We start from the raw sequence: 10,809 nt of genomic DNA on the forward strand, positions 1-10,809 counted from the left end.
GGAGAGGTCTATAGATGTCGTATTTAGGGCCAAGCGCCCATAGTCACTCATTGTTCGCACTTGTATAGTGTCCCTACACACTCTTGCCCCATGATGTTCATCCAAGCAAATGAGGCCAAGCAATCATGTACTGAGCCCCCTGAAGCCATGCGTTACAAGACATTCATTTAGTTGCTCTTTCGATGATTTTATTCAGAGTGAAGAGATTCTGATTAATGCACTGAATCTAATGCAATGACTGGTATGACTTAGATCGGAAAACACAATGTAAAGGACAAATAGAAAAAGAATCAAACATAATATTAAAGGTAGAATAAAGAAGATTTTATTAGAATAGCAATGGGTAGTGTCTCTATAGTTGGAGAGACAATATAAAGTTGCCACGATTACTCACAAGATGAGTCATAAAACTGTGAAGACACAACACATTGAAGTATAATGATGGGCATTTATCTCTGCAAAGATGCAACAAGACAGTCGTGAATTGTATATGTATTTTTAACTTCTTAACTTATTAAGGGAATAGATTCTGCTCATGCTAACACTACAAATCCAGGTCATAGCAGATGAAGCTGGCAGGCAGAGAAATGAAGATAGCATCAGATAGCAGTTAGGGTGCTTTTCACAGGTTGTTAGTAGGAAGATTGGTCATTTGAGTATTGTCTCTGTGTTATAGGCAGAACAAAGGCAGAGAGTTTGGCATAAAGCAAAACTCTAGAAGGTCTGAGAACAGATTATTCTATCCCAGTAGTGGCTTCATCAACAGTTGCAGGGCTCACAGCAGCTAGACCCGCAGCCCTGGGACAGGCAGCCAGGCACACAGACACATGTGGGCTGGTAGCAAGTCCTGGTGACGGTCACAGGTCCAGAGCAAGCTGGCTGGCAGCACAGCTCAGGGCAGCAGGGCTGGCAGCAGGGCTTGAGGCAGCAGCTGGGCTTGCAGCAGCTGGGCTGGCAGCAGGGCTGGCAGCAGCTGGAAATACAGCACCTGGGCTGACAGCAGCTGGACTCACAGCAACTGGGCTGGCAGCAGCTGGGCTGGCAGCAGCTGGGCTGGCAGCAGCTGGGCTGGCAGCAGGGCTGGCAGCAGCTGGACACACAGCAGCAGGGCTGGCAGCAGGGTGTGCTGCAGCAGCTGCTCACACAGCTGGGCTGGAAGCAGGTCCTACAGCAGCTGGGCTGGCAGCAAGGCTGGCAACAGCTGGAGCCACAGCAGCTGGGCTGGCAGCAGGGCTGGCAGCAGCTGCTCACACAGCTTGGTCTCCAGCAGGTGGTTCTGCAGCAGGTGGTCCTGCAGCAGGAAGGCTGGCAGCAAGGGGAACAACAGGAGTTGGTCATGGTGTTGGATGTGGAGGGAGAGGTTCTGTTCACAGGAGTTCCTGAGATTCTGACAGCTGTTTCAGTTCTGGGGCTTTTATACCCTGGACATGTCATGAAGGAACCAATAAGCAGGACTTTTCCCTGTTGTTTGTTTTCTGTTGTTCATGAGGAAATTCTCAATGGAGGAAGTTGCACTTTAAGTATTACAAATCTTAAGAAAATTGTGCTGCAAGCAATTAATGTGCATAGTTCTTTGAGGGTAGTTTTGGAATCATTACCACCATTTCTGCTCTGATTATTCTCCAGTCATGTGATGGCTCTGTGGACCCAGGAGGAACTGACCATTTTCTCCCTTCAGTTTGTACATTTTGGTGTAGTCTGGGAAGTGTTTGAGAGAAGGAGAGTGATGTTGATGTGTTCATAGTGACAAACTCGGTCCTTGCCTGGTCCAAGCCTGTTCATCAGAACTGCCTGCTTATTCCATGCTGCATTAGACATGTTTATTTGCAGCAAGCATGGTCACTGTCACATCAACTTTATCAAAGAGATCATGGGTCTTTTGAGCATGTGAATCTAAACCAGACCTGAGGATACTGGCAGGTGAATATGGAGAGGGGTCATAAAGAGTCAATCAATTTAGATCAGGAAACCCAGTACCCTTAGGTAGGCATCCCAACATGGGTATAGTCTTCATAAAATGAGAAAAAATTACCACACAAATAAGTTTTAAAATGGAAACTTAATCCTAGTATGCTTCCAGAAAAATGCACGCTTTTAAATGTATAGTTCAACCAAACATGACAAGGCTATTGTTCATACCAGGAAATAGTATGCACCTTAGAGTAGCTGTTTTCATGTTGTTTTTCATTATCATTACCTTTTCCTCTCCTATAAGATAGTCTGCTGACTTATAATAGCAGTGTTTCGACAATTATGAAATTTTACCCCAATTACAATACCATAGAATATGTTTTTCTTTTTTCTTGCCGCAAAGTATGTTCGTTAGAATTACTGTGTTGAATAGGGTAGTTGCTTGTCCCTTTTCCATACAATTGATTATTGTGTTCTAGTTTTAAAGATTTGTTTATTTGTATTGTGTTTGAGTGGATGTGCACTAAGTATACATTGCGCACAGATACCACACACCAGTCCTTGGTGCTAAAGTTACAGACGGTTGTAAGCCACTGTGTGCTCTGGGAATTGAACCCTGGTCCACCAGAAGAGCAGTTAGTGGCTCTTAGCTACTAAGCTCTCCCTCCAGCTCTTCTGTGTGATATTTTAGTTTATTAATTCTTGTGTTATTGATGAGCAACTTTTATGATTAGGGCTTTGTGACTCATGCTGTCATGAATATATTGGTTTAGAGCTTGGTCCACTTGAATGAGTGAGTACTCCTGTGAATATATACCCACATATTCTTGTTGTGAAGTTTCTGCATTATAGAATTTGCATATGATCAAAATTAGCAAATACTTACACATAACCATAATTATTGCTTTATGACTTAATTTTTTATTATCTTGTGTGTGTGTGGTGTGTGTGTCCATGCACATGTGTATGTCATACACCCATGAGGAGGTCTAAGAACAATTTGCCCGAGTCTGTTTTCTCCTTTCACTATGCAGGTTCCAACCTCAGGTTGTTAACCCATCTCTGTGGACTATTCCGTGCTTTATGTTTTAATACCTGGTATCTTCACTATAGGATCTGAAGCATTTTTGTTATCTGTATAAGTAGTATATCTCATTATAATTTTCAGCCCCACTGTCTCAGTGGGTGGGTGCACCCCTCGTGGTCATGACTTCCTTGCTCATGTTCTCCCTCCTTCTGCTCCTCATTTGGACCTTGGGAGCTCAGTCCAGTGCTTCAATGTGGGTCTCTGTCTCTATCTCCATCCATCATCAGATGAAGGTTCTATGGTGATATGCAAGATATTCATCAGTATGGATATAGGATAGGGCCATTTCAGGTTCCCTCTCCTCAGCTGCCCAAGGAACTAGCTGGGGACATCTCCCTGGACACCTGGGAACCCCTCTAGGGTCAAGTCTCTTGCCAACCCTAAAATAGCTCCCTTAATTAAGATATATACTTCCCTGCTTCCATATCCACCCTTCCTTTATCTCACCCATCCCATTCCGCCAAGCTCTCCCCATCCTCCCCTTCTCACTTTTCCCTCCCCATTTCCCCTTACCCCCATCCCACCTCACCCCCAAGTTCCCAATTTTTGCCCGGCAATCTTGTCTCCTTCCAATATCCAGGAGGATAACTATATGTTTTTCTTTGGGTTCACCTTCTTATTTAGCTTCTCTAGGATCACAAATTATAGGCTCAATGTCCTTTATTTATGGCTAGAAACCAATTATGAGTGAGTACATCCCATGTTCATCTTTTTGGGTCTGGGTTACCTCACTCAGGATAGTGTTTTCTATTTCCATCCATTTGCATGCAAAATTCAAGATGTCATTGTTTTTTTACCGCTCACTAGTACTCTAATAAGGATATATTCCACACTTTCTTCATCCATTCTTCCACTGAAGGGCATCTAGGTTGTTTCCAGGTTCTGGCTATTAAAAATAATGCTGTTATGAACATAGTTGAACAAATGCTTTTGTAATATGATAGGGCATCTCTTGGGTATATTTCCAAGAGTGGTATTGCTGGGTCCAGGGGTAGGTTGATCCCGAATTTCCTGAGAAACCGCCAAACTGATTTCCAAAGTGGTTGCACAAGTTTGCATTTCCACCAGCAATGGATGAGTGTACCCCTTACTCCACAACGTCTCCATCAAAGGCTATCATTGGTGGTTTTGATTTTAGTCATTCTGACAGGTGTAAGATAATATCTCAGAGTTTTTTTGATTTGCATTTCCCTGATAGCTAAGGAGGTTGAGTATGACCTTAAGTGTCTTTTGGCCATTGAAAAACAAAAAACCCAGGATAGCCAAAATAATCTTATACAATAAGGAACTTCTGGAGGCATTATCATCCCTGACTTCAAACTCTATTACAGAGCTACAGTATTTGAAAACAGCTTGGTATCGGCATAAAGACAGAGAAGTCGACCAATGGAATCGAATAGAAACCCGGATTTTAACCCACAAACCTATGAACACCTGATTTTCGACAAAGGAGCTAAAAGTATACAATGGAAGAAAGAAAGCATCTTCAACAAATGGTGCTGGCACAACTGGATGTCAACCTGTAGAAGAATGAAAATAGATCCATATCTATCACCATGCACAAAATTCAAGTCCAAATGGATTAAAGACCTCAATATCAATCTGAACACACTGAACCTGATAGAAGAGAAAGTGGGAAGTACCCTACAACATATGGGCGCAGGAGACTGCTGCCTACATATAACCCCAGCAGCACAGACATTAAGGGCAACATTGAATAAATGGGACCTCCTGAAACTGAGAAGCTTCTGTAAAGCAAAAGACACTGTCACTAAGACAAAGAGACAATCCACTGACTGGGAGAAGATCTTCACCAACCCTGCAACAGACAAAGGTCTGATCTCCAAAATATATAAAGAACTCAAGAAACTAGACTTTAAAATGCTAATTAACCCAAATAAAAAATGGGGCATTGAACTGATCATTCCTAAACTTTTAACTAAAATACTAGATTTATCTTTTTTAAAGAGTTTTTTTTTTTTGGTAGAATAAATAATTAAATAATTTAAGACTATAGGTTTCCCTCAAAATGCCATTTTTCATAATAGCCTCTGAGTTCTGGCATCTCATGACGCCATCATCATTAAATTTCTCAATTGTTTTAATTCCGCTATAAAACATTTCATTTTGGTATGTATTCCAAGTCAGCAGTTTTTATCTACATTGTGTCCTGTCTACACCTACTTCTATTATTCATAACAAATATTTCATTTGGTTTGCTTAATAATCATTTTCTATAAGAGATGAAGAATGAAACAACATTGTAATTTTACAAAATAAAATAAACTTTGGTCTGTAAATGAAATTATTGGTGCAATCACAATCACTACACCAATGACATTATAGTGTCAGAAGGAAGGGTGTGGTTCCTCAAATTCACACCCAGTTTTAGATGTGCTCAGGTTTCTGTGGTGCCAGAGTGAGGGTTTTTTCAGTTCTGACTATGATATTTAGAGAAGCTCACTAGGGGTTAGCATGTTTCTAAGGTTAGCATGTTTCTAAATATTGCCAACCAACTGTTCAAATACTCCAACAGCTAGTTCTGAGTCATGAGAGGATGCTGAACAAGTAAACAAGAACAGTGAGCCTCTATACATAGCCTTGTAGATCTTAACATTCTAACTTTCGTAACTTCAAATTATTCTTTGTTTGTCTAGGAATACTTTGACATATGTCATTTAAGAAGAAATAGTCACATTATACCATTGAATTCTGGATCTTTCCCCACTATGAGTAAGTTACTTCTGAACATATCAAGTTTCTTCTTGTGATTAGGACAGCAGTCCTTAAGAGCTGGCCATGTCCTGACCTATGACTGTGCCTCCCTTCGTGGTGAAGGAGTTTTGAGGACATGATTAAGAATCTCAAGAGGGAGAGATTGTTCTGGATGATTTGTAGCTGATCAATGTAAACACGGGGTCCTGATCAATAAAGAAGATGGAAAATATGGGCAAAATAATTTAGTGTCACGATGCAAGGAGGGTGGGCTGCCCTAGAAGATGGAAAATGCCAACCACTGCTTACAGAAAAGGTACAACCAACAAAAAAACTTAACATTTGGATTCAAGTTCAGTGATACTTAATTTTTGACATCTGACCTCTAGAACTGGGAAGATAATAAATTTGTGTTGTTTAAGCCACTAAATTAATGGTGATTTGTTGCAAAGATAACAAGAATTGAATATAAATTTCCAGTCCTACTATGCCTGAACTCAGTGACTTCTATAATGACCTGTATAATGCCTCTCTTACAGTTTGGAAAATTAAACTGTCTGTGGTATCCTAGAGCTTGCTATTTTCTCTTTGAAAAATGAAACATAAGCTAAACCTAGGAGTTTAGTTACTAAACTGCATGTTAAAAGGAGGATTTCAGCAAGCCATTACATTCAATGCTTACAGAGTTTACTATAAATTAATTGAAGAGGAATGGACAACAAAATAAAGTTAAGTTTGGGAGTTGGATGAAAGAGCATATCAAATGACTGTTGATGTTGTCCTTCTAGAAAATGTCTATACTGATCCTTTACCCCTGAAGTCAATCTACTGTTTCTATTGGTAAATTCTACTGCAGAATGTTCATATCAAAGACCACATGATGCTCAGCCTCTGACCTCCATTTTCTGTTTCCATAAACAGAAATAAAATAAAAATAATATGGGCTAATCTCTCTGTGTGTCTCTCTCTCTGTGTGTCTGTGTCTGCCTCTGACTCTCTTTCTGTCTCTTTCTTTCTCTCACTTACATTTTTGGAAGTGTGTACAGGGAATCTCTGGCATGTGTCGGGGAAGACGATGCATCTAGGTCCTCTAAGGTATTTATTTAGTTATTTCTTTTCATTATTCCCACTTTCCTGTAGCAACGCCAGGCTTTCTATCATTGTTTTCCATTGTTTGTTCTTTCTTTCAGAATGCCTATTGTTTTCTCTTTCAGCTCCTGGTTCATAATTACCCCTGCTCCTAGAATCACCTCCTTCTTTGATCTCTCTTCACAGCCTCGCTGACCTTAGAAATAAAGTTTTCATTTTTCTCAGTTCGTTGTTCTTTCCCTCCTATAGGTCAGGAATATTTTTGGATCCCTCAGGTGGTTCAAAGACCATGGAAGATCAAAGCCTGCTAGCATCAATAATTTGCCTTGAATTCTGGGATTTGTCACTCCTATATTTCCTTAATGCCACTTTGACCTTGAAACAATTATCTTTCCATGTGTGGGTGCAAGTGAAATTCTGTCTATTTCCCAATGATACACACAGTCATATAAGAATAAGGACCAGGAAAACAAGCGCATTCCTGTGGCATCAATAAACATTTACTAGGGCAACTACTCACATCAAAGTCTCAGGACAGTGGCGGGAACATTTGGATCATTGAACGCAGTTGAAGACATTCACCATTTGTCTGGCTGGAGTGTATAGCATTTGGTAGGGCTCTTAAAACACTGCTTATCTTAGGGAGTGGGTGGTAGAGACCAAGGTATGAGTAACGAATTGGGAAGAGCTTTGTGAATGAAGGTGAACTGAAAATGAGAGAACCAATGATGTTACCTGAGAAGAAAGCGAAGTATACATCTTCTTAGTGTTCAGTTTACAGTACTCTATTTCCTTAAACTAAAACTGTACCTGTGACTATCTTACCTCAAGGATCAGACAACCAGAAGCCCTTGATTTGATTCTGGCTATCCCTACTACCTGCCATAACACATGTCACCTAACTCATGTTGAGTTTGCTCAGGTTATTGTTTGAATATGAAATGCCTTCCATGAGCTCATGCACTGAATGCTTGGTCCTCAGATGATGATTCTGTTTATATGCTCAGTAAACCTTAGGAGGTGGAGCCTAGTTGGAGGAAATAGGTCACTGGGCCTTTGCCTTTGAAGGGTATATGAAGTCCCATATTACCTCCTTGCTCTGGCTTTCTGTCTATGTGGTATCAACACCTTCTCAATGTGTTCTTGACACCTCACCGTTCTATCCAAGCACAGGAGACCAAACAGCAATGTAGAGAAACCATGAGCAAAAATAGGTCTATCATCCACTAAGTTGTTCTTCCACAGTGATGAAATTCTACCAGCACATTAACTGTGTAACTGTGATCTAACTCGGATACTATAAGATAATTCCAAGAACAGAACAATAAAAATAAAGAAAACATAGAGTAATACAGTCAAGAATATTATTAGAGTTTATTAGAAAAATCAATGGACAATGTGTGAATGCATTTTTAAGCCAAGAAGAAAATATAAAGCCATGAAAGAGTTACAAGATGATTTATAAAATCATATAAACACGTTGGAATAGAATCATAGATATGTATCATTGCAAGGTTCTAATCATATAATTGCAAGTGGCTTTTCTTGTTTTTAATTTCTTAAATTAAAAAGGCAATTATCTCTTTGTCAAGGCTGAGCTTACAAACCAGTCTAGATCAGCTGATGCTTAGAAGCAGTCAGAGAAATAAAAATGGTTATCAAAGTGGGTTGGATTGTGGCCAGTGATCAAGGCAGAGATTTCTTAACATGAAAATGAGTGAGAGTTTGATAAGATGAATATTACTTTTAAGTGCATATTATTGGCAGAGAATGGTGGTAAACTGATGCACTGTCATTATCTTGCAGGTCTGTTGTTAGTGGGTCTGTGGTAAGTTGATCAGCAGCTACAGGGCTCGCAGCAGCTAGACCCACAGCCCTGGGACAGACAGCCAGGCACACAGACACATGTGGGCTGGTAGCAAGTCCTGGTGACGGTCACAGGTCCAGAGCAAGCTGGCTGGCAGCACAGGTCAAGGCAGAAGGGCTGGCAGCAGGGCTTGAGGCAGCAGCTGGGCTGGCAACAGGGCTTGCAGCAGGGCTGGCAGCAGCTGGAAATACAGCACCTGGGCTGACAGCAGCTGGACTCACAGCAGCTGGGCTGGCAGCAGCTGGGTTGGCAGCAGCTGGGCTGGCAGCAGCTGGGCTGGCAGCAGCTGGGCTGGCAGCAGCTGGACACACAGCAGCAGGGCTGGCAGCAGGGTGTGCTGCAGCAGCTGCTCACACAGCTTGGCTGGAAGCAGGTCCTACAGCAGCTGGGCTGGCAGCAAGGCTGGCAGCAGCTGGACTCACAGCAGCTGGGCTGGCAACAGGGCTGGCAGCAGCTGCTCACACAGCTTGGTCTCCAGCAGGTGGTTCTGCAGCAGGTGGTCCTGCAGCAGGAAGGCTGACAGCAAGGGGAACAGCAGGAGTTGGTCATGGTGTTGGATGTGGAGGGAGAGGTTCTGTTCACAGGGGTCCCTGAGATTCTGACAACTGTTTCAGTCTTGGGGCTTTTATACCCTGGACATAGCAGGACTTTTCCCTGTTGTTGTTTGTTTGCAATGGTTCATGAGGAAATTCTCTAAGGAGGAAGTTGAACAATATATTACAAATCTTTGACACTTCTCTTTACATAACTAATTGTGGGGGGGTGTGACTGTAGAAAATGATCGGTGTCATCCCTGCCCGAGTCATGTGACAAATGTCACGGCCACAGGGTCATAGGTTTCCTTCATCCTGTACCTCTGGCTGTGTGGAGACTGGGGAAAGGCTATGATAATGATACGTTCACAGTGACAAACTGAATCCACGTCTGGCTCCGACGCTTTTGTTTAGAGAAGCCTACACCAGGCAGCAGGCGCTTTCTGTGTTTCATCCGCGTTATCACGGGATACATGGACAGAGGTGGGGTTGCCACAGCCTCTTTCAAACACAAACAAATACAAATGTGGGTCAATAGAGGCAGCAAGATGACATAAGGGTGTAGAAAGCATCCATCAATTTAGATCTTCATTCTTTCTTAGCAGCAGGACCAATAAACTCAGGTCAGATCCCCAAACCAGCACATTGTCTTTATACAATGAGGAAATTAAATTCTATGAGATCAAACCATATACCTTTATTTAAAAGAAATTAAAACATAAGATAGTATTGGAAAAGCGCAAGTACTTTTATATATAGCTTGACTGATTATGATAAAGACAATTTGTCCAGCGTTTGTGTCAGGAGATAGTGGTATACCTGGTGGCTGTCATTATGGTGTTATCCCTGTTCCTAAAACAACTAGTATGTAAGTCATAGTTTGTCAGTTTTTAATCTTTATTAAAACTGAAGTTATTTTGCAAGTATTATTGATTTTCTTTTGCTCAAATCTGTTTCTGAGTTTATAGACTTCATTGCCTACTGTGATATCATTTTGTTGATATCATTGCAGTATGGGACTAAATTGTATTAATGTATGTCACCTCTGATGGACATATTTTCATCATTTAAACTAGTGTATATCATGTTCTCATGGATGTGTTTGTCCACATCTTCTAGTGAATATTTTTCACATATTTTTGGAGTGAAGTTTATGGAGTATAAATTATGTTTTTGGTCAACCCTCATTGGTTGCTTCAAATGTTCTTTTAAAAGTAACCATATTGACCCTGAGAACGTATTTTAACACCCCCCTAAACTTCACCAAGGCTTAAGGAATATAGCAGAGGAGTGGGTAGACAGTCGCTGGAGAATGGGGAAGAAGGGCTGTAAAATGTAAACTTCTGAACTTGATATGGCTATGAACACTCATGAACTCATGAAGCAATATTGTTCTATTATTAAATAAAACTTGGGAGTCAGATACTGAGGTTAAAACCTGATTGATCAGAGAAGTGGCAGAGAAGCAAACCTCTGATAGTGACCTCCTTTCTCCGAGGAAAGGTAAAAGTCAAGTGGCAGAACATAGAAAAATAGAAGTAGGTTAATTTGAGTTATATGAGCTAGTTGGGATCAAGCCTAAGCTAAGGCTAGGGTTTTATAATTAT

The 10,809-nt window shown here is 41.2% G+C and overlaps 1 protein-coding gene across 2 annotated transcripts; it reads right to left on the minus strand.

The window, feature by feature from the left end:
• Positions 1-759: 759 nt before the first annotated feature.
• Positions 760-9,218, minus strand: LOC142831803 (uncharacterized). 2 transcript variants are annotated; one of them, XM_075942205.1, is made up of 2 exons: positions 8,866-9,218; positions 760-1,018 (listed from the first exon to the last, which is right to left on the minus strand). In XM_075942205.1, exons 1-2 carry the CDS (start codon positions 9,216-9,218, stop codon positions 760-762), a joined length of 612 nt encoding a protein of 203 aa, XP_075798320.1. The 2 variants fall into 2 exon arrangements, with proteins under 2 accessions (XP_075798320.1, XP_075798321.1); XM_075942206.1 differs by lacking the exon at positions 8,866-9,218 and having other exon boundaries at positions 760-1,338.
• Positions 9,219-10,809: the final 1,591 nt, after the last annotated feature.

Source organism: Microtus pennsylvanicus, chromosome 11, assembly GCF_037038515.1.
Source record: "Microtus pennsylvanicus isolate mMicPen1 chromosome 11, mMicPen1.hap1, whole genome shotgun sequence".
Lineage (NCBI taxonomy): Eukaryota > Metazoa > Chordata > Mammalia > Rodentia > Cricetidae > Microtus > Microtus pennsylvanicus.

Coding starts and splice junctions, on each gene's coding strand:
- LOC142831803 (XM_075942205.1), bottom strand. CDS start 9,218: ATGACCAACTCCTGCTGTTCCCCTTGCTGTCAGCCTTCCTGCTGCAGG. Junction 1,019..8,865: donor TCCAGCTGCTGTCAGCCCAG/GTGCTGTATTTC, acceptor CTGCCAGCCCAG/TTGCTGTGAGTCCAGCTGCT.